Source organism: Ambystoma mexicanum, chromosome 6p (genome assembly GCF_040938575.1).
Source record: "Ambystoma mexicanum isolate Mex_15411 chromosome 6p, UKY_AmexF1_1, whole genome shotgun sequence".
NCBI classification, from domain to species: Eukaryota; Metazoa; Chordata; class Amphibia; order Caudata; family Ambystomatidae; genus Ambystoma; species Ambystoma mexicanum.
Window position 1 is genome coordinate 1,190,423,445 of NC_090935.1, and position 24,265 is coordinate 1,190,447,709.

At 43.4% G+C, this 24,265-nt stretch overlaps 1 protein-coding gene across 1 annotated transcript in view; it reads right to left on the bottom strand.

The window, feature by feature from the left end:
- TRPM6 (transient receptor potential cation channel subfamily M member 6) overlaps nucleotides 1-24,265 on the bottom strand; it is a 1,703,532-nt gene that overhangs the window by 299,489 nt on the left and 1,379,778 nt on the right. Inside the window, exon 27 of the mRNA XM_069625828.1 lies at nucleotides 12,730-12,842. Coding sequence (XP_069481929.1) covers nucleotides 12,730-12,842 — 113 coding nt within the window. The remainder of the gene's footprint in view (nucleotides 1-12,729; nucleotides 12,843-24,265) is intronic.

Below are 24,265 nucleotides of genomic sequence, written 5' to 3' on the forward strand. Positions count from 1 at the left end.
TTTCTTTAAATCCGGGTTTCATCTGCAGCAATTACACATTTTAGTCAGCACTAGTTCTTCCCTTGAGTGCTGGAGTTGTTTGCAGGATGACTAAATGTATCCAGTATTTGTTTATAGTCTTTCTCTGGGCAACTGTTTCCTGATACTTGTTGCAAAGAAATAGCCACGTTTTTCCCACTGGAAAATTAAAACAAGGGTTCCTGTGTTGCTTTTTCATAGATACATTTTGTAGGAGCTGTCATTCCAATGAGGCCCGGTTCCTCTGAGCCACACTGGATGATCCTGGGCATTGCAGGGCCCTTTTAATCTCAATGATTCAGTAGAAATGAATGGATCTAGTGCCAAAAACAGCACTTTTAAGGTTGAAAAGCTAACATTTTAAAAGGCATTTTCGGGTTTTCAGCACAATGATGTGGTTTCATTCACTTTGTTGACTGTGACAGAGCCCACTGGCATGCTCCTGCAGTGAGAACTCTGTTTTCACCCCCCCTGAACTGTGTGTGGCAGGGTGTGCAGCCTTTTTCTGGTTGTGACCCAAACACAGTTTTAAAGATTCTAGTGCGCACAGGAGTCAGCGCGGTCATTTTGGGCTGTTTCCTTCACCATTGCAGTAAAGTGATGTAGTGAGGCACATTGGAATGGGTCAAAATATCCCACAGAACCCCCCCCCACTCCCTGACTTCGGCTTAACTTCCAGTCGTGGGGAAGTCGGGCAAGTGGGATTTTTTTTTTCTTTCTGTGAAAGAGCAGGTTTATTCCGGTGTAAGTTCTTCTTACATCAGCGAATGATGCAACACGCTCTCCTCACCGGCTCTGGTTGGAATATGAACGATTCCCTTATCTTCTCTTCGCCTTTCTTTTCTGGTGGGGAGCCACACTATGGATTTCTTTGGTTTCTCCTTCCGGGTCCTCGAGGAGGTCCTCCTTGGTTATTCGATATAATCAGTGCAAATCGATAACATAGAACACAAACCGGTGATGACAATTTCCCCCCTACTGTCCTTCAAATGGGATTTCAGCAGTGGGATATACGCATGCATTCAGTAAATATTGACATATTTTTATGCTTCAGAAGTGTCAAATTGAAATATTCCTACCTGCCAGAATCCTCTCCCTCTGGGTCTTCTGTAGGCTCCTCTATTTGTTGCAAAGTGTGCCTAGGGTGGCAACTCTTTAACTGATTGATGTGGACCCCCTTTTTTTTCTTTCACCAAGCCACCTTCCGGGATGCAGATTCTGTAGGTGCGGCCTGGGATGGTGACCTCTCCCCCATTTCTGAACTTCCATTTCCTACCGTAGCACTATGGCTGACCGGAAGGCTTTCTTTAGGATTGCCAGGACCCTGCGATTTACTCTCCAGTTGGGACCGGGCTTGGCAATAACTGGGGTCTAAATTAATCTTGAGCGGCAGGAGAGGTGACTGCCCATATAAAAGGTAGAAGGAACACCTCGCACAATTGTGTTCTATGTTTTTGTCACCGCTAGAATTTTTATCATACAACTGCTAAGCGGACGATGTGTGGAACAGGGAATTTGTAGGCCCCATACCCATGGACAAATTGACTCAACGGCGGGCAAAGTCTGATCTTTTGAGAGTTTCTTGAATAATACTTTGCTGATGAAGCTTTCTTCGCTATTCAAGTCAACTTGGGCGAGGACAGACTCCTTCCCGTCTTTTAACTGAATCGGGAGGAGGAGCTGTTCGCCCTTCTTCAGAATGCCAGCTACACTCGGTGCTGGTTTGTTATCAATTTTGGCTATGCAATTGGGATTTTCTGATTGTGAATTAGTATAGAATTTCAGAGTATTTCCTTCCAGTGTAGAATTCCACTTGAGAGTGGAGGGAAGGTTGATTTGCAGAAATGGAGAGTAGTTCTCATCACCAGTTTGTTGTCCCATAGCAAATACGCTAACATTGGGCATTTAATTATTTTGAAGATGAAACTTAATTTGGTCTTGTTTTCGTTCAACCATGTGGCATGTGCCATTTAGACTAACATGGTTGACACTCTGTTTTAATTTGATTGGTCTGTGAGTCTGGGTCCAGAGTATCTTATTCACACAGTCTATTAGGGGACACAACCTTCGCAGGATGTCATTCCCCAGTAGACAGGGGGTTCCCTCTGACGCCACGACTATGACCGGATGCTTCATTTTGTGTTGCCCTATTTTAATTTCCAGCTTTGCAGACCCCTTGACAGGAATTTCCTTCCTGTCGAAGTTCTGGAGTTGTCCCGGAAGAGGGGTGAGAGGGATCTGGTATCTCTCCCCCTTCCTGAGTTCAGCAGATCAAAGGTCCTCTTTGACAGCAGAGTTGCTTGGGATCCAGTGTCCACCAGTGCTGGAATTACACATTGCCCTTGCACTTGGACAGAGGCGTAGAATCTACCTTCCTTCTCCTCCAATGGGTAAAGGTAATGGGCATTCTTGGTATGCCCGGTGGTCAATTTCCTTATTTCTGACTCTGACACTGGGATAGTTGGGTCAGGAGTCGGTGTTGGAGTTGGGGAATCTGACACAGAATTGTGACGCACAACTATTTTGGGAGTTTCAGGCTCCCCTTTATCTGATTCTGGGCTCTCCCCAACCCCCCTTTTTGGAGGCAGTCAACAGAAGTGGTTGGTGAGGTTTGGGGTTCCTCTTGTGCTGGTTCTGGGCTGCCTCCCCCTTCTAGGAGGCGGTCTCCAGAATGGAGTTGGGTAGTTTGGGAATCTGAACAGGAAATTTCACATTCAGGAATTCTAGGAGTCTCTGGCTCCTCCTTTTATGATTCAGGGCTGCCCCCCCCCCCCTTTTTGGAGACAGTCACCAGAATGGATTTGGGGAGCCGGGGAATCTGCGAAGAAAATATGGCAGTTGGATATTGGGGGAGTTTTGGGCTCCCCTGTTTCTGATTCTGGGCTGCCCCCCCCCCTTTTTGGAGGCAGTCACAAGAATAGGTTTGGGCAATGTGGTTTTCTGGATTGTCATTCTGGGGTTCAATGATGGGCGATTCTAACTCAGTCCCCACATTCACCCAGTCTTCATTAGGATCTCTCGGGGACCCATTTTTCTTTGGGAAGAGTTCCCCCATCCCTGAAGGAGAAGATCTTTTTTTTAGAATCCTCTGAGGACCCCTCTCCTTCAAATTGGAGGACACTAACCTCCTGCACAAAATGGGTCTTTTTAGGTCCTTTATTTCTCCTACCCGCCCTCTGTTCCTTAGGTTGCAGACTTTAGGGGGCAGGAGATTTTGGTTCCAGTTCCTGGGTTTCCAGAGGCTTGTCACAAGTGGGGAAGGAAGCTTCCTCTAAGGCTTCACACCCCCCTTGCCCCTGTGCCTCCTCCTTTGGAACCAGTGATTTGTTGGGGTTTTCTCCCCGTCATTGTTCTGGAGTACCAGACCCTTGGTTTGTGGGGTTCTGAGCCTCCATGTTCATTTGAGGGTTCTGCTGAGCCCTCAACATGTGACCCAGATCCTGGGACAAGTTCTGGACCTGGCGCTCCAGTTGTGACACCCGCTCTGGCTGGTATGGGGGTCTCTGGTCTATCCTAGGTGGATCACGGGAAGAGTAACTGTCCCTTCTCCCATAGCACCCTGGTTTGGATAGTTTGGGTAACCCTCCACCCTTGGTCTCCCCTCTCCCGAATTGGGCTGTCTGGGCTCAGGAAAGTGGGGAAACAAAGGGGGGTTGTTCTGTAGGTTGAAGTTTTGAGGGTACCGGGGAAAGAAACTAAACCCGGCATTTGGGGGATTACTGCCCTCCTGGGGAAAGTTAGGAGGGAAGTTTCCTGGGGTGGTACCTACCTGGATGGATCCCCCCCGTGGGCTGGGGGAGTCCACACATACCCCAGGATGGGTTTGTTGCCATTGTATCAGGGGCTAATGTAATCAGGGGAGTTAGGGGTCCCATTTGTGGGATTACCTCCCTAACTGCCTGTCTGGGATTGGCCAGAGGGCCTTCTGGTTCCTTGATTGGATGGGTTCTGTACAGGTATATTTTTAGGCCCCCCACCCATCTCCAGATCTAAAATGGGGCAACCTTCACCTCTGCCACCTTAGCAGCAGCAGGGGTGTTGGCTGGTTTGGGGTTTTTATTTGTGTTTTTACTATCTACAGGTTTCTGTACCTCATAAATACGGGTTGCCTGTTCTATGACCCAGTCCAGTGATCTCTTCTTGTGAAAGTCCCTCACCAGCTGGGGTATTATATATTTGGGGAGTGCATGGAAGAAGGTGTTGATGAACTCCCTACTATCTGTGTGCACTCTCCTGGTGGTCTGCACAAAGGCATGTTTGAGTTCCTGCACAAATTCTTGTGGGGCCTGATCTTCCCCACACTGCAGATTGTAGGCCCCCGTTGCGGGCCTCTTGGGGGTTTTTATGGACAGAGAAGTGTTTTAAGATGGCCGCCCTGTAGGTGGACCATCTTGAATGGTTCTGATCTTCCAGTCCCGTAAAGAAGCTGGGGTACTCAGGGGAGAAAGTCCATTTCACATACTGGATGCAATTCTGACTGTCTTTCAGATGAAAAGTGTCCATCATCTGTTCATATAATTCAAGGTGTTTTCAGACTGAATACTTTGCATTTTTATGATAGGGAGTTATAACACTCCTAATGGCCTTGATCTGCTTTAGGGGATCTTTTTGCATAGCTCTCTTGATTTTGTTTGCCTTTTTGGTTTTAGTCACCCGAGTCCACTCGTCCTCTGACTCAGAGGCACTACTACTGGAGGTAGCTTCTTGATCCTCTAGGCACTCCCTGATTCTGCAAGCTTGAGAAGTGCTTGCACAATGTGGGGACCTAGTTTCCTTATTCCTGTGGTGCTCATAACAGTCTTCTGACTCTCCCTTGCTCCCAGTATTGGGAGAGTACCCCCCCCCCACTGCCCTAGCTGGGTAGAGGTCTTGGGGATACTCTTTTTGGGCTTTATATCCTGAGATCCCCCACCAAATTTAACAAACTGATCTTTTGGAAGGCAGTATTTTTGTAGATCCAGTTCCCTGACTCTCCCCTCATTGGAGTCTTCCTGAAAGAGATATTAGTGCTAACATTTGACGACCTGTACAGGGATGCCCGTCCATCAATTCCTGGGGGGCACTGATCTGTCAGTCCCATCTTCCCAATTCTATTGAATTCTACCATCCCCTTGGCCCCTGGTTCACATGCGCCAGTGGACATGATGGCAGAGTTCATGGTACTGAAGGGGTTATAGTCCCTGATTACAGGGGTCCTAATGTTAGGATCAGGGGTTGCTCTATCCCTCTCTACCTTTTCTCTTTCAGCCCCTATTGCCTGTTGATATGCACAAATCTGAGCCTTTTGTTCCTCTATCAAGGCCTTACTGGTCTCAATGATTCGCTCTTGCATTGCTATCTGTTGGTGGAGCACATCATTCTTTTCACAGAGAGCCTCGTTTTCTCTCTGTGCTTCCTGCCTGGTCTGGGAATACTGGGTCAATTTCTGCTGCTCAGAGCACACCTCCTGAGTTTTAGCCTCTTTGGTCTGTGTGTTCTTTTCCAAAGCATCCTCCACCTGTCTGCTGTGCTCTAGTAGCTTCTGATGTTCTGTTTTTAATTCATTGAGCTCCTGGAGGGCCAGCTTTCTTCCCTGTAGCTCGTTTTTTAATTGGCTTACTTCCTGGCCTAAGGCGTCTCTCTCCTGACTCAGGGTGTCCCTTCGTTCAGCCAGGTCATCCCTTTGTTTTTTGAATGCATTGGATTTCTGGCGCTCCTCATCAAAATCCTCTTGAGAGTGGAGGTCTTTGATAATTAATTTATTATTTTCCTCTTTTAATTTGTCTATCTGGTCCTGTAGGGTAACTATTTGCTCTGTGCAGGCTTTAGTAAACTGTAATTGTTGCGCCAGCTTATGTTGACTCTGTTGCAGAGAGCCAACCCTTTTCTGACACTCCTCTTTTAGTGCCTGTAATTGGGTGTCTTGCTCTGCATTCTCTTTCTGTAGGAGAGCCAGATCTTCTTTTAATTTTGTGACATACTGTCTAGATTCTGCCTCTAATTCTTGGCTCTTCAGTAGCCTTTGTTCTGCAGAGTCTAGATCATTCTGGATTTTCTCTAGTGTTTCTACTTGATTCTTTGCCAGAACTATGTTTTCAGTGTGGTTTTCCTGCATTACTCCTATGTGGAGGTATAGGTAGGCCACTATTCTGGCAATTTTACTCTGCTCCTCTTTAACTTTTGGGGCCATGTACAGTTCACTAAGAGCTTGGTGTAACAGGCTCTTGTCCTGCCATGCATCCAGGTTCATGGCAGTGACCTGTTCTGTGATTTCCTGCAGCCAGACATGTTCATTCTGTTCGGGCCACTCACCCCTGACAAAAAGCTTGTGCAGGGGGTGCTCCCTAGCTAAACTAATTTCTACAGGAATCGCCATTTTGCAACTATCAATTTCTTTATGAATTATTTCGAGGTTGATTTACTTTTACTTTTACACACCGGCTTGGTCTTTGGAGTATTTGGTTTGAGAGGTGCTTGTACAGTGTAGCACAGTACACCAACCAAACAAGGTGTCTCTACCCTGAGGTTAGTCTGCTGTGTTAGACTGTCATGGGTGGTAACTCGAACTCAAAATCACGGCACAAGCCCCCCAATCTGTTAAGGATTTCAATAAGGCAATACACACTAGTCTCAGCCTTGTATGCAATGCACCAATGAAATACCTATTTTATTATGTCTAAAGGTTCAATATTCTGACTGATATACCACCCATATCACACCCCTTCTCAAAATACCCCCAGGTCACAATGGACCAGCAATCAGGCTGGTTGGTAAAGGTAATATTTATTTATTTAAAATTCAAATCAAACATATGTTTTAATATATGGGGCAGCAATCACCAATGTGGTGACAAGAGGTTTGAGAGGTGCTTGTACAGTGCAGCACAGTACACCAACCAAACAAGGTGTCCCTACCCTGCAGGTTAGTCTGCTGTGTTAGACTGTCATGGGTGGTAACTCGAACTCAAAATCACGGCACAAGCCCCCAAATCTGTTAAGGATTTCAATCAGGAAATACACACTAATCTCAGCGTTGAATGCAGTGCACAAATGAAATACCTATTTTATTATATCTATAGGTTCAGTATTCTGAGTGATATACCACTCATATCACACCCCTTCTCAAAATACCCCTAGGTCACAATGGATCAGGAATCAGGCTGGTTGGTAAAGGTAATATTTATTTATTTAAAATTCAAATCAAACATATAATAATAATAATAATAATAATAATAATAATTAGGCTTTTATATAGCGCTACAAACCCTCAGGTATCTGAGCGCTGCTTATTATTACCCACGGTGTGTGGTGCTCATTTATCGACCTCGGAAGGATGAAAGGCTGAGTTTGGCCCCGCCGGGATTCGAACCTGCGTTAACAGGCTCTGCACGGGTGTCAAAGCGGGCGCTCTACTCGCTGTGCCACTTGACCGGCTTAATGTTTTAATATATGGGGCAGCAATCACCAATGTGGTGACAATAACAGATAATAGGTATGTAAAGCAGTTAAATTCACTTTTAGCAACACAGAAGATAAAACACATGAGAAAAGAACAGTTTTGGCTTGTTTGAAAGATAGCACTTGAGTTAAGATTTCCCCCTGCAAAATGTCTCAACTCACAAATAAGCAATTCTAAACAGATGTGCGTAAGCAGCAGGTACTCAGGAATAGATTCAGTACACAGAATTTAGATATAAACTTACCTCCCCAAACAAGAGAGAAAAACGGTTTTGCAGTCTTACACTCTTTAAAATGACATTCGAAAATGGCTTTTTGGATGCGGTTTTTGTGTTGGGATGTAGCTAAAGCTCTTATGTATAAGTCAGAGTTAAAATGAAGTCTCTAGCTATTAAATTGAGGAAGTTATGCAATGTTGAATGAGAGGTGTTTTTAGGAAAACAGAGCAGAGAAAAACATAAAATCAGTTTTAAAATGACAGGTTAATTTTACTTAAACTAGATTTAATGGCTAATAAAAAAGAGAATTACTTATTACTTAGAATTCCAACTATATACATCGAACGCTGGGAACCCAGTTCCTCCTCACCTCGGGTACTACAGATAGCTAATTAGACACCTTAAACTGTGAGTAGTTGTCAGTGTGAAACCTCACCTCCAGGTGCTGCAAGCAAAGGCATCAGGATCTGTCCCTTAAACTCTGTTCCTTTAGATGTCTTATTTTAAACTGTGTGGGTAGAAGATTAAAAAGGCCTATCCAAACATATCACAAATGTTATAAAGTACACCACAGTTGGGTTGAAAGAAACATCTATGCAGCCAATTTGCATTGTCAGTGCTGGTAGAAGGTTTCTTACACGAATTTCAAATCGTGCCATCGAGAGACTGCCAGAAGAAAACTACATATCGATGAGGATGGAGAACAGGAGCACAAGAGTGGTAGTAATAGTCTGAAACGTCCAGATGTTTTCACTCTATATTAGTCTTAGTGATGACTCTACAGTTCAGCTCTACAGAAGATTCCATGCCATGTCAGATACCTTGTGATTTCATCGTTGGGGGCCAACCAGGGAGAGGCAATGCAAGCTGAACTCAGGGCAAAACTGCCCTCCCTTTAACATTTTCACAGAGCACTGGAAAAATAGCCTCAGTCGTCAAACATCAGTCTTGAGTTCAAAAAAGACTGTTTGGGCTTGTGGTGGCTGTTGTGTAAAGAACTTAACGTTTTAGCTTGGCTCTTCCTGACAGGCTTACATTCCTATTATGGTTCGACAGTTTTATTAATTTTTATGAACGTTTCTATTTAAAATATTCTGCTTAGTTTTTAATTCTATGCAACATTTTTTGCATCCAATACACTCTTGCAGTGTGAAGCTATGTTGATGAATAACTGAGTTTATGTGCTGTACAATATGGGATATAGTGCATACAATTTAAAAGAGTGGTATCATGCGTTAATTTTTCAAAAAACAAAACATTCAACAGTGGCAACTTGGAGAATATCAGTACACTATATCCAAACACGCAAATCAGTCCTCACAATGTGTTCTGTCGACCCTTGTGAAGAGTTGCAGGGAGCCATTTTAGAATGAATTGTTGCCATTCTGCAGTAAATGATACAACGTAAAAAGATTTGATTGATGACTTGAAACCTGATATTATTCTGCTGTGGATGCATCCTGTACGAAAGTGAACATAGAGCTTTATTGTATCACTGCACATCACTGTGACGATACAAATTAAAGTGAAAATTCACAATGTGTGTGTGCACTCTCACATGGAGAATTGTGACCTTAAAGCACTTCCTTTCCAGTCAGATCATAGCATTTTGAGTTGCAGAGGATGATCCACCTTGACAGGGTCTATTAGTTGCAGCCCTGCCAGCACGGGCACCAGCATAACCCACAGAACGCTGGTCATCTTTCCTGGCATCCCTCGTCTGAGAGACGTAGTAGCTGAGGGCCCGCACTGGGTCCAGCCAATACAGCCGTTCCTCAGCCTTGAAAGGGTGGGGTGGAGGAAATAACATTGGAAGATGGATTTTCTGAGTGAGCTGGAAATCCAACACCACTTTTGGAAGAAAAGAGGGTATCACTCTCAACATCACCTTCTCTTTGGAGAAACCAAATAGGGAGGTTTAAGATAACGCTTGGCGCTCACTCACTCATGTGATAGCGACCATGAAAACCACCTTAGGGGTGAGCAGCCTAATAGAACAAGAATGAAGGGGCTCAAATGGAGCACCCATAAGAAAGGTTAATACAAAAGTTAAAATACCAAACCAAAACCACAAACTGGCATAGAGTAAATTTATTGCACAAACCCTGTAGGAATTGCCTACCCGTGGGAATTGGAAAAAGAGCCTTGTAATGGGGACCTCTTAGAAAAGGAGATAGCGGCTAGGCACCCCCTCAGAGTGTATGCTGAATGGGCTAAAGATAGCAATACATCTAAGACAAGAGATAAAGGACAGGATAAAGGGTCCAGGGTCTTATCCCAGCACCAAGCTAAAGACGTATGAATCTGAAGGCATACATTGACTTAGTGGCAGGCTTCTGAGCTGAGAGGAGCACATCCAGGATGTCTTCTGACCGGTCCCACTCCTTGCATCTCATCCTCGGAGCAGCAAAGCAGGGCGGTTCAGGCTTCTATGGTTTGGATGGAGTACCCACCCCTCTGATTGGTAGAGCATATTCACTCTCCGTGGAAGGTGCCAGGGAGAGCAGATAGAGATGTCCAGCAACTCCGTGCCCAGCGTTGATCGATGAAGATCAACTTGGACCGAACAGGCGCAGCCTCCTGAGAACCAGCAGAATGTCCAGGATCGGCAGGAAAGCACAAAGGAGATCAAATATCCAATCGACCACCAATGCGTCCCCAGAGCTGGGTAAATTTCCTGGAGCAAAACAACTCGAACTTCTTGTTCACACTGGAAGCGAAGATACCCACTTGAGAATTTCCCCTGTGGGGAAAAAAGCTCCTCTAGAACCACAGTCGCATTACTTCTATGCAAAGTTGCAAGGACCCCAAACTATCTTGTTTGTTGAGTAAGTGCATGGCCGCTGTGTTGTTCGTCAGGAAAAGCATGCATTTCCTTTTAATAGAGGGGATGAATGTGACCAGGGCCAGCCTGATCACCTTTAACTCCAGCAAACTGATTGGCTCCCGAGACACAAAGGGAGACCACAGCCGGCTCACTGCCAAGTCTGAAAAATGAGTTCCTCAACCTGTTAGGGACGCATCAGTGACTAGCACCTATGCCCAGGGGTTCTGAAACAATGAACCTTTCGGTAGGTTGTCTTTCAGGAACCACCATCCAAGGTCTTGTCTCAAAACCTGCAGTAGATCTGACATGTGTCTCTGAAATTGTGACCAGTGGCAACGGAACAGCCACTGATGCGACCTCATGCATAGCCAGGCCTACCGAACCACCAGAATGCAGGGGGTCATTAGACTCAGCAAACGCAGGAAAGCTGAGACAGGAACCTTTACGTGTGACGGGAGGACATGAACCATTCAGGAGATGTTAGCCACTTGGGCCTTGGGCTGAAAGGCTCTGCCCAGGCGATTATCCAAGACACCTCAGATGAAGCGGAACGACTCGGATGGTGAAATTTGGGACTTTCAAAGTTCATGGGAAAGCCCAAGCACGTTCGGAACAGGTGTGCTGATGTCGGGTCTGGGTATCGAGCTTGGACGAGCCGTCATCAAGGAAGGGAAAGACATGAATGCCTTCCTGCCAGAGGTGAGCTGCTACCACCACCAGCAGCTTGATGAACACCCCAGATGATGAAGAAAGGTCAAACGGCAGGACTCTGAACTTGTAGTGATGTTGGTCCACTATGAACCTCAGGTACTTCGTGTGCTTTAGATGAATAGGCAAACAGAAGCATGCATCCTGAAGGTCCTGTGAGACCAACCAGTTCTGCAGATCAAGGGCTTGGAGGATCTCGGCCAGAATTACCATCTTGAATTTGTCCTTCCAGAGGTACAGATTCAACAGTTTCAGATCCAGGATCCGGTGTAAGCCCCTGTCCTTCTCTGGCACCAGAAAATAATTGAGTAACACCCCTTGCCTCATTTCGAGGGCAGCACTAGTTCTACTGCAACTTTCCAGATAAGCTAATGGACCTCTTTCAAGATGGGGTATTATTGCTGTTAGTATCTGCATGTGTGCATGTGTGTGATTCTGTGTGTCAGGGCGTGTGTGTTTGTGTGTGTGTCTAGTGGTGTAGTGAAAAAATGAAGCAGGAGAATTCATGAAAGGTCATTGAAGGCACCTGGGGGAGAGCAGGTGTAATGGGTGCAGCCACCTGTGGGAATGCTCGAACAAGAGCTTGTACTGCCAGATGCAGCTTGCACTCTGATTAATCTCATGGGATGAGGCTCCCACCCTAAGAGTGATAGTACAATTTTTCACTGTAAGAGAAATATTTCACTTTCCTTTCTCTTAACTGGCATCAAATGTGACACTTTCTGAATGTTAATGGTATGTAAACTAAATTGCACATGATGTCAGCATCTTTGTAATCTACTTAAAAAGTCATTTAATCTTTACCTTTTGCATGAATTTAACATATATCATTGTTAACTGGGGCGCCAGCGTGAAATTACTGTCTACCACCGGAAATTGGGTTTTCCACTTCTTTCAGTATTCTATGAAATACTCCTGATTGCCTCCACTCCTCTCTACCATTCATGTTGTCCAAATGTCTAGGTCAATTATAGGCAGGTTAAAACGATTCTTCACAGAGACCCAGCCAAAGGTTTAGTGGAGGAATCTGTTGAGGGTGAAAGTGATGAGGTGGCATCTTCAGGTGGTGTCTTTTTGAGTGCTGACTGCTAGGTATTGGGTAAGCATGGGTCAATGGTTATTGACAGTTGGATGTCTAGGATGAGGGCCATGAAAGCATAAGTGGGGTCCTGAGTGGGAGAACGCATAGAGATGCACACCATGAAGTGGCAGAGGGTTGAGTCCGTACATTACTGGATTTTGTGCTAGCTTCATACACAATGCTAGAGGTTTGGAGGAGTTCTATTCTCTGGTGTTAGGACAGATAGTGACTGTCAAAAATTCCAACCTATAGAATTAGCACAACAGAAGCTGCAAATGAATTGAGAACTTTCTGGTAGAGATCCATGGGTAAAAAAAAACCTGATTGAGACACAAACGAATTGGTTCTGAATAGCATACCCCATCCTCAGATGTATACAGCATACATTGCCAATGAAACATACACAGCAAAGCATAGATTACAGATTATATCAGTGCCTACCGGAACCTGCAGGTGTGCTGGCTTCTTCTGTTCTCTGCTAGAGCTTCTGTCACTGTTTGCAAGCCCTTTCTTTCTGCAGCCGGTCTGATCAATCTCAGAGGGTCGGGAAAGCTCTGTGGGAGCATCAGAACAAAATCACAGCAGTGTCCTTTTATTTCTGAGGCAATATTTGAACATCGGTTTTACCACAATGAAGATTTGCTTTGGAAATGCTGCCTTTGCCCATTTTTCTATCAATTGATTTCTTTACTTAAGTAGTTTACAGGCTCCAATGCCAACCACAGATAGGATCAAACACCTGTGCACATACAGACGTCTGAAAAGTCCTTTTTCTGTTTTATGAGTTTTTAGTTTTTTGGTAGCAGCTCTGTAGGGTGTTTGTTATGTATATGAGTTCTAGAGCCCCTTGCGTGGCAGCTCTAGAACTCGCATGATATGTAGAAGACGTTGGTGATCATCTGGGAAGACATCATCCCTGCAACCGCTGCAGCTGTCCCTTAAATAAACACATCAATCTCACTACTGTGTTTGTGAGCATTCTTAACAAGATGGCGACAAGGATGGGATTCGGGGGACTGTGACAGGAACGCTGCTGTTGAGCGGTGTACTTAAAGCTCCAACAGAAAACGGGAGAGAGAGTGGAAAGAGAAGATAGGAGAAGCCAGCGCCACCATGCCGCCACACTGAACTGCAGAGCAAATACTGTGCCGCTCCCCCAGCGATATTTTAACAAGGGCACACTCAGCACCAGCTACTGCGCATGCGCGCAAGCCACGTAACGTGCCGCCATGGAGCCCCAGTTACTGTGCATGCGAAGAATGAACAGATAAGCAGCAACAACTCAGTGAAAGAGTTACAGCGGAATACACAAGAGAGAAGTGAACATTGAGAGCACTATCAAAATATAATTCAAGTGAAAGAGAAAAGAAAGTAGGAGCAACAGTTGTGAGAAACTAACAAAAGTACATGCACCATATAGAACAGAGAATACAAGTAAAAAGTAGCAAAGAAAACAAAAAAAGAAAATAAATACACATCACTCAACAATAGAACTATGGAATCACACTACACACAATGCAAATGTAACGCCCGCTTGCTCGATTCTGGCCACTCCTGGAGAACCGGTTCCTTGGTAGCAATGGACAGATTCATTTCAAGCATATCTACAGGCCATTGGGGGGGCAACGTTTAATGATGATCTCAAGTAAGCCTCACTTCTAAATTGCCTGGCTAGTGAAGGTTTACGAATCTTCTGCACGTTACCAGATATAACACTACAGGAAGGTGGAGGGGATACAGCCTCAGCATCACCTAAGAGATATCACTCAGTAATGGTGAAATTGGAACAATATTTTGTAATAAGACTAATGTTGTCCCCAAACGTTATTATTTCTTCACAAGAAAACAAAGCAGAGAAGAGACAGTTGAGAACTATATAGCAGCCTTGAGAGGATTAATAGCAACCTGCAAGTTCACTGGTGTAGCAGATGAATACATCAGGGAGCGGCTAGTGGTACACACAGCAGACTCACACACTCAACAACGTATATGGCAAGCAAAAGATCCTACTCTCGAACAATCAATAGAGATTTCTAGAACAATAGAGTTGGGAAATACATGCACTAAAGCGATCCAACAGAAAGAACAGTTTCTCTATACAGAGAAAGTACAGTCATTGACAGACGACCAAGGAAATGGGAATACCGAAAAAGCAATGATAAAAAAAAGATCCATACACGTTAAGGACAAAAGGAAACTGGTTTCAAAATCCCAACAGAGTGAGTAATCAACCGAACTCTAGATGTTATCGCTGTGGTCGCTTTAGACAAGCTGAAGGAGTAAAAGAATGTCAAGTCAGCACAATAAAATGTTTTAAATGCGGCTTAATAGGTAATTATGGGAGAGTTTGCAGAAACGTACGCAGAAAAAATGCAAAGGGAAACACAGTCAAAGCATTAGAAGAAATAGGAAGACCAAGTAGCCTCCTTACCATACTGCAAGAGAGAGAGATGGTGACAGTTGTCCTAGCAATCAACAACAACACAGAAAAGGGGCCATGGAAGCAGTTGACAGTAAATGGTCATGCATTAATTACAGATGATGATTGACACTGGTTCTCCTTACATCATGATATGTTGTGATGTATAGACTGGAGCTCTAGGAGGAGATTTGAAAGAATTAAGAGGTGCAAATATCAGGGCTGTTGGCTATGGGAAAAGTTCATCTGCATTGTCGGCTACAAGTGGGTTAATCTGAAATTTAGAGATAAATGCACACACTGTAAATCATATGTAGCAAGGAGTGGATCCTCTATTGTAGGGAAGGATGAACAATCCACTTTACAAATGAAGATACATCTGGGAGAAGCTCAACCCATATTGAGTGTCAATGAACATATTAATCTCTCAAAAGATAAGCATTTAGAAATGTTTCCAGAAGTATTCACCAACACCATTGGAGAACTAAAGGGGTACCAGCATCGAATACTATTGAAAAGGGATGCTAAGCCAATTGTACACAGAGTACGCAGCATTCCAGTAGATACAAAAGACGCCCTACATGAACAACTTAAAAGATTATGCAGTGAGCAAATAATTGAGCCCATTGAATCCTCTGAGCGGCTGGCTCCCATTGTCACTGTCAGAAAAGTAGACAACAGCATCAGAATGTGCGTACACTTGAGAGATCTCAACTCCATTATATGGATTGACAGGCACCCTCTTCCTAACATTAACGAGATGTTACTGACGATGAGACCAGAAAAAAAATATTCACAACCCTCGACTTATCATCGGCGTACCATCAGATTGTACTGGAGGTAGGATCAAAACACCTCACTTCATTTGTAATATGATTGGGAGCATTTAGGTTTAGAAGAAGGCCATTTGGTTTGGCTTCGGCGGCTGCCGTTTTCCAGAGGCTGATGAAGCAGTTGTTTGGGGGTCTAGAAGTCATATACTACTTTCAGGATGACATATTGATCACTGCTGAACTCCTGACTGAAACTGAAACTGCACTGGTCACCTGGCTACCCTCTGTTCTCGGGCCCAGGTTGCCTTCCGCCAGTTGCACACCTGCACTGCCCCCATGGCAACCCTTGCACTCTGGGGCTGTTTCTGTATCCCTTCAGCCCCTACCAGCACTCGACACCTGATGTCTGCACTTAGCCTTGTACCTGCCACCAGCTGGCCGCACTTCTTATTTATTCTTCATATTTATATACTGTTTAGCCTATGTACTGCACTTCCCCTCCTCCTTCCCCCTCACACTTTTCCCTTCCTCTCCTCCCCTGCACTTGCACAATTTCAATGTCACTCGGCCAAGTAAGATTGCTGTCTCTGTCTTCCCTCTGTTCCCCTCCCTTGCCTCGTTGCGCATTGTAACATTTGTGTATAGGCGCGTTATAAATGTCATATCATATCATAACTATGACTGAGGAAGAACACGATGCAAAGCTGCTGGGAGTTCTACAGACTATTCGAGAGATAGGACTGAAGCTGAAATTAGAAAAGTGTAAAGTTAAAGTAACAGAATTGACATACCTGGGACATGGAATAAAGCTCAAATTAAAATTTGTTGAAACTATATCAAAGATACCACCATCAATAAATAAGGACCAACTACGCTCATTTTTAGGTATGGCTGAATACTATTCTAGGTTTGTTCCCAACTTTTCTAAAAAGCCAGAAAACATGAGAACAATTATGAAGAAGAACACGTTATTTGAGTGGTCCGAACAATGTCAGAATTAATTCAAGGAACTAAAGGAGAAGGTGAAAGTAGCCCCACACTGAAGATGGTTTCTCCATCAGCTACTAACATATTAACAGTGGACACCAGTGGCATTAGTTTAGGTTGTGTACTTAAACATATCCACGAAGAAAACTATGTAGCTATAGCATTTGCCTCACATGTTTTAAATAAAACAGAAAGGAACTATTCCACGATTGAGAGAGAGGCCCTAGGAATACATTGGGCACTTTGACATGTTAAGACATTATTGTGGGGTCTGCCAGCAATGATCAAAACAGATCACAAACCATTAGTTCATATCATATCCTCTTCTAAATCGCTCTCAGTTTCACCAAGAATCAGCAGATGGTTAGTAGACATAATGAAATATAACATCAAAGTGACGTATGTACCAGGACACGAGAATGTTGTGGCAGACAGTTTGTCAAGACTTTCATGGGATCATACAGGGAGCGAGAAAGCAGAAGATGATAGAGAAGAATGTGTCATAGCAAAAATTCAACCAGCCATTTCAAAAGATGAATGGGAAGGGGCGAAAAAAGTAGATAGAGCGATGATATGGCTAGAACGCACGGTTCAAGAAGGATGGAAAGAGAAGGAACAGAAATGTCAAGCATATTCCCAAGTGAACAATGAAATATGTGTGGATCGGGGATGCATACTCAGAGGTGAGCGTCGGATTCCCCCACAATGCCTCATTGGGAAAATCCTACCATTAGCATGGTGAGTGAAGCAGAGGAACTAGTGAAAATATGCCATCCTTGTGCAAATAGTGACAAATCGAAAAAGACTGCATAAAACACCTTTAATTCTGTAAAAAATACCTGACGCAGTCTGGTGCAAAGTAGCATTGGATATCACCGGCCCATTTCTAACACTAGATTACAATAAATTCATTATTTGCCTAGTGGAATACACTTCGAAATGGGTAGAATGGGGTGCAATGGAAGAGTATATTAACACCGGAAAAGTTATCACATTTTTGGAGGAAGTATTCAATAGAGAGGGAGATCCAGAGGAAATAGTGACGGATAATGGCATTCAGTTTGTTTCTGATCAAATGCAAGAGTTTCTTAAAAACAGGTGCATAAATCACAGATGCACATCACTTTCCGCCCCATGGAGAATGGTCTAGTGAAACGGATGAATGGAGTAATAAAAAACACAGTACAATCTGGCAGTGGCAAATGCCTTACCATGGAAAGATACATTGAAATAAACATTCAATGCATACAGGATTATGCTGCATTCCTCTACTGGAGTCAAACCATTTGTAATGATGAGAGGTAGAGCATTGTGCAATAAACTAAATCCATTTTGGACAGAAAAAAAAAACACGTCAAAACATAGACCTGGAAAGTATACTCAAGAAAGTGCAAGAAAAACAACATGAGTACAAGGAGTGCTACGACAAGGTGCAGGGTGTCTGCAATGCATCGTATAACGTAGGTGATTGAGTGCATGTCAGGAACCCACAAAGATCATTGAAAGATTTGTCAAAATACTGTGAAAAACAGCAAATAAAGGAACGTGGGATGGAAAGGCGTCCAACTTGAGGATGGTACAAAATGGTCATGTGATGACATTGTCCCTGCTTCAGGAGAAAGGTTGCGCACAGAATCTCTATAAGGTGATAAATCAACTATAGTAATAGGAATAGAGGATCATCTACTAGAGTGAGAAGAGGAATTGCCTGTTGGAACAAAGACTATATTTACTATTAAAATCGATTAGAGTGTATTTATCATTTAAAATGGAATATTACCAGTTGTATCATTATTTTCTCCCTTCTTTTCCTATAAGGTTCATCCTTGTTTGTCCCATCCGCTCCCCCTTGTTTTTTCTTATTGTTTTATGGGGGGAGATTTTATGTATATGAGTTCTAGAGCACCCTGTGTGGCAGCTCTAGAACTCGCGTGATACGAAGCAGACATTGGTGATCAACTTGGGAGACATCATCCCTGTGACCGCTGCTGCGGTCCCCTAAATAAACCCATCAATCTCACTACTGTGTTTGTGAGTATTCTTAACAGTGTTTTATTGTTGCTGGTATCTTTTTAGATTGTTTAAAGCATGCTGCCACAGTTGAAGCATTAAAACACTTCATCTACCCCACAGGCTTGCTCGGCGACTACCGGGGCATCTCTATATAGCTGATGGTTTTACTGACCAGATAACAAAACAGCTCTTAAGAGTATAATTTAATGATCCCAGAAAGCGGGTTAATCACTGGGCAAATAGCGCCCATTGCCATCAAAGACACAAACAGTCTTCACTAGAGCATTGCACCCAACACTATTAACCTCAGTTCCAAATATTTAAATGACTATTTAAACAAATACTTTGTTAGCTCAATGTATTTAAGATGTGCTTCTGCACACTTAGTAAAATGCTGGACAGATAGACCCCTGTCCATTAACGATGCTGATTACATTATATCATACCCATAGTTGAATATACTTGAATGTTTCCTCTTTTCCCAAATCAGAGATTCTGCAGTTTGCCATGACGTGTCTGGCAGTTTTCTGGAAGTTGCACTTTACCAAATGACAGCCCTGACAGTGCCATAAAGCATCCGTGTGAAGGAGAGTATTAACATGGTGTAAGTACTATGATATGGGAGGAATGGAATTAGAATTCCCTTCCACGCAGGGGTAACCCTTAACTGCGCTGTTATTAGCTGCAGTATTAGGGCCTGAGGCTATGATTGATGATCATAACAATCAATGATTGCTGCCCGGAACATATGTTATGTTCTACACTTGCTTCCTAATTAAAGACTGAGTTTTGCTGTGTCTCACTACATGGAGGACAAAAGCCTGTGAAGCATACAATATCCATAGAGCAAAAATAAATTGGATTTTCCACAAATTGCTCATTTGAACAAGTGATTCTTCAATCTGAGGTTGCCCTATTCTTCACATGCAATACCAGAGCCTAAATTAGGGGAAAAAAACTGTTCAGTCTTTTCCTTTCAACACAATGTTGGTTTGAATGGTTATACCCGGAAGATGGTGGGCAACATTTCATAGAAAGATAGCTCAGTCTATGATGGAAGGAACTTCACATAGGAAGTGATTGTGTAAATGAACTGGCTTTTTCAGGCTGCTGATCTCACTCCTACACTCCACCTTCGCCAGATAACTCTCAGGAGGATAGCTCAGGGGCAACATGCTCCCTTTGGAAGCAAAACGACATGGAGCAACACAAGTTCAATCCCTGGTCCGTGCTCAGAAACCTCTGTTAAGCGCGTTATAAATAACCAAATACATTACCACCTGACAGTGAAAGGTGCACTCTGAGCATGCTAAAAATATAATTATTATAATAATAATACATTCAATAAATACTCTGATAATGCTAGCTCAATACTGGATTGCAGTTGGGGTGTTTGTGTGCCTAATTGGGCTGCAATTTGCATCTTAAAACAGTTAATCGTGAAATTGAGGCTAATTATAACAATCCTCCTATTTGAGCTTCCACTATTGACAATGCATGTTATTATACATCAGGTTGCACTTGGCAGTAAAGTGCAGGCCGTGTGTACCATGGCCAAACCTAAAAGTCGCAAACACAATAATTTTTGGCACCAGTCTAACCAAGAGACAGGTGAAATCGACCCTCATTAACTTTTACAGACCGACAGAACGTTTTAAAAAAAAAGTCTACTTTTACATAAATCTATGAAACGATGAGTGCACTCCAATGGCCCGATTCATGGAAATGTGTGCAGGAATCCCGCAGGCGCCGCACGCTAAGAAGGACACTGTGCAAGCCTGCGCGCAGAATGGAAAATGTGCGCCCGTTTTCATGGAATCCACTGCACAAAGTAACCGTAATCGCAAGTCGCGGCCGGAACACCCCGAAACGCCCACACACAAAGCAGAAACAGCCAGAACAGCTACCTTTGTGCGCTCCCCCGGGCCTGCATCTAGGGGACCCTGCGTTCAGAAAGGTATGATCCATAAAGGAAAAAGAAGCAAGCTGTTGTTGAGCAGCTAAACCGAGCAGCCTTTAAACTTCCCCCAAGACTCATCAGCTTTAGTCCCAAAAAAGCTACCGTTATCGAAGGGCATGCCAAATGTTTGGCTTGGATGTTAGGGGAAAATGCAGATATTTGAATCCAGGAATGTCTATGATTCACAGATCCTGTACCCATGGCCACAGTCAGCTGTGCTGAGGCACGACTTAAGGATTTGACATGCAGCCTCCTACACATCAATGACCATGGAAGTAAAATCGTTCATATCTGGCATGGGGAGATTCTCAGCAGCCTTCACAAGCAGTGTGTGTACTTGGCCAGGGTGCAGGCGGCATTCACAGTGGTTAACGCTATGTTGCCTGAAACTAACATCTTGTGACCAGTGGATCCAACATTTGGTTTTCCTTTTGTGGGATATATTGATCCACTCAACAGCATTTCCCCACATCACTAAGCTGCAGTTGCGCAGAAACCACAAAATGGTTGCGCTGGCTCCTGTGAGCGCCATGCCTCAAAACTGTGTTTAGCAACAACAACAAAAATGTCTGCACTGTCCTGCCAAGCACAGATTGGGCAGGATGGAACAAAGGGGGCACATCGAAGGAGATTGCCAGTGTGTTCCGACATAAATAAAAGGAAAACAGTGGAAAAAGCAGTCTCGCTTGCTCCAAAATCCAAAATCACCATTGAAAAGAAACCCTTTTTCACCTTTAAAATGTGGCTTTGATGCTAAATTCCCTCTGTTCCTTAAAGCCACTGTGATTAATAAACCTTACCAAGCCCTGTGTGTCTCACTGTGGCTCAGCAAAACCAGGCCTGATTATGAATTGACAAGCCCAGTCAAACCAACGCAAACAAAAATCAACCAGGAACTTTACTTTTACTTACACGGGAAACGTGGTCATTTTCTTTGCAAAAGTATCCAAAACTCAGCTGTTCAGAGAGAGAGAGACTCTAACTAGCTGAGTCATGTTTGTTTCAATGTATCGGTGCTGCAGACCAACTCCAGCATTTCAAGAGAATAACTATAGGTGCAAGGCAGTGTGTGAATCTGCTGGAGATGAAAAGTTGAATTTAAGAAGGAAAGGCCAGTTGCACCATGTGTAAAAAAAAAATGGGCTTTTGCAAATTAAAGAAAAACAAATGCTTGTGTTTTGGAACAGTACACTGGTGAATGAAAGCCTGCAAGTCTTTAGCAATATGAAGGCGTTTGTTGCTTGGGAGGCTATATAACATGGATCATTTTATGCAACTGGCTTGCTTTAATTCTGGATCTAAGATCAGAAATTAAAGATTAAAACTATGGTGGCTGGAGCTGCAGGTTGAAAAACAGGTTTTCTGCTTGGAGGGGTGGTACCAAAAGGAGGACTCTCTCTCAGCAGATACTGACAACCCCCTGATAATTATGGGGTTGAACAGACTTTTTTCTCGGCTGGGACCCTGACAATGAAGCTCCCAGGGAAGGAAGTCTGAAGTGTGAAGGGGCAATATAACTTCAATCATGGGAGAAACCCCCACCATGCTCTAAAGGAAATGACAGTTGGCAGCAGTTGAAAGACAGGGAAAAATACTGACCCAAGAACAAAGACACTGCTCTTTGTTCCCAAAGACTATTTCAGGAATAAACTTTAAAGACCTCTATGTCGGCAGCAATACTTTGAAAAATTGTTAAAATGTTGCAGTTTAAAAGTGATGTTTTTGTGCTTTCTTTAGATACATGGTAGAACTCACTGACACCTTGGGGGCAGAAAGGACAAAGTATTGAGGATAAATCGAAAAGTATCAATGTTGCAAACATACCATTTTGTACATACATCCCTTGGGATAATTGGCATCTGTCTATAAAATTATGGAATTTTAGACCGAATCTTTCATGTTTAAAATTACCAAAATGTATCAGAAGGGCGAAACAAGGTCCCACATACTGGAGGATTGGACGGATATGTGCTGCACATAATATGTAACATGTGCATATAATTTTCTAAGAGATTGCAATTGTAGAAATGTATGCTTTATCATAAATCTGACATTATTCCCTTGGAAATCCAACCAGTTGAGGGCAAGGCGGAGACTAGCACCCCTGCCCAATCCAAGTAGTTTAGGGGCGTGCTTAGTTAACCCTGCCCAGCCTATACTTTGATGATGTCACTATGCACTATAAATAAGGGTCCCAGACAAGACTCTAGACACACACTCTTCCTGATTTCCTGCGATGCGTTCCTGTTTCCTTCATCTTGCACTGATCCAGATTCCAGATCCAACTAACAGGCCAAGCATTGCTGACCCTTCCAGCAAGGCCTCAATTCTAAAATCCCAATACCCAAAGGGAGAAGTGGTGGTATTTTTTGTGACACCAGCCTGGCTTGTGGCCCACCAATTACTTCCCAATAACTTCATCCAGAGGTACCTGTGCCATCCGGTGACCAGAACTATCCTTTGGTATCCAGTCCCTGCCCAGCCAATACTGTCCCGCTGATTTTGTCTGGCTGTCCTTTGTTAGACCAGATCTCTGTGGGGACCAGAATGCTGACTGCCCCAAAATCCTAAACTAAAGTGGAATGTGTGTATCAATAGGAACCCATAGAAATCCATAGTATACCTTCCCTTGCCTTGTCCTTAGTTCCCCTCTCTAAGCCATCCTATTCTGACCCTGATATCCTGTTAAAATTGTCAGCATTATCTGTGAAACCCTACCTTTGATTCCTAGTGTTAGCGCCGATTTTCTTTCATTTTTGTTTTGCATAGAACATCAGCCATTAGCAATTTTGATTAAATAAATTAATTTTCTCTGAAGGAAATGGGGTACACTACGTGAAGGCTTACAACTGCAGTGCAACTGTAGAGATTCACGGGTGGCTTCCTCTTTTTCTTAACCATTACATCTAGTCACGTAAAATTTGCAATCCATTTTAAAGTCACATTTCTGTTTTCACTGCTCGATTTTTCTAAAAGCGCACCTTTCTAGATCTTGCATAACTCATCCAATTTACCAGCTGGAGACTTACTTTCCATAGACACATGATCTATAGCTATTCCCCAACCAAAAAAACGCACTTCAAATAAGTGTATTTCACCCATTTTTATTAAAAACATTTGGGTAATTTCAGGCAGGAATTGCAAAGTTTGCAAAGTTTCCAACGTGTCATTTGGCTGAAATCTGTGTTAAACCTGCCACTCCTTTTCGAACTGTATGTTTTTGGTAATCCATTCTTTGTGATTGTTAGTCTTTCCGTTGTTGCTCTAGTGAGGAATTATATTTGCTTCAAGGTTTTGCACACACATTCATTATTTAATTGTCCATTTCCGAGTGTCATTTTACAACATTGCCAGTGGTTTGAAATCCCTTTTTCTCTCTTAGTTGGGGAGGGAAGGTCAGATTTCAATTCTGTTTCCTATTTGTCATTCCTGATTGCCTGTTTCTTCATATCCATTTACAATTGATTATTTGTGGGTTGAGGGAACATTGCAGGGGGAAATTCTAACTTCAGTGCTATCTTCCCTAAAATCAAAAAGTGCTCCTATTCCCTGATGTTTTGTAGATGTGTCAATAGAAGGTTAAACTAAGTGCATTGCTTACATTCCTATTGTTATTATCACCCACTGGTGATTGCTGCCCCATATTAAAAAGTGTATGATTTTTTTTTTAATTTTCAAATAAATAAATGAATATTGTATTTTACCAACCAGGCTGGTTCATGGTCCATTGTGACCCGCGGTATTTGAAAAGGGGTTGTGATAGGAGTGGTGTACCATCTCAATATTGAATCTAACATAAAAAGATAAGCATTTCAGTTGTATGCT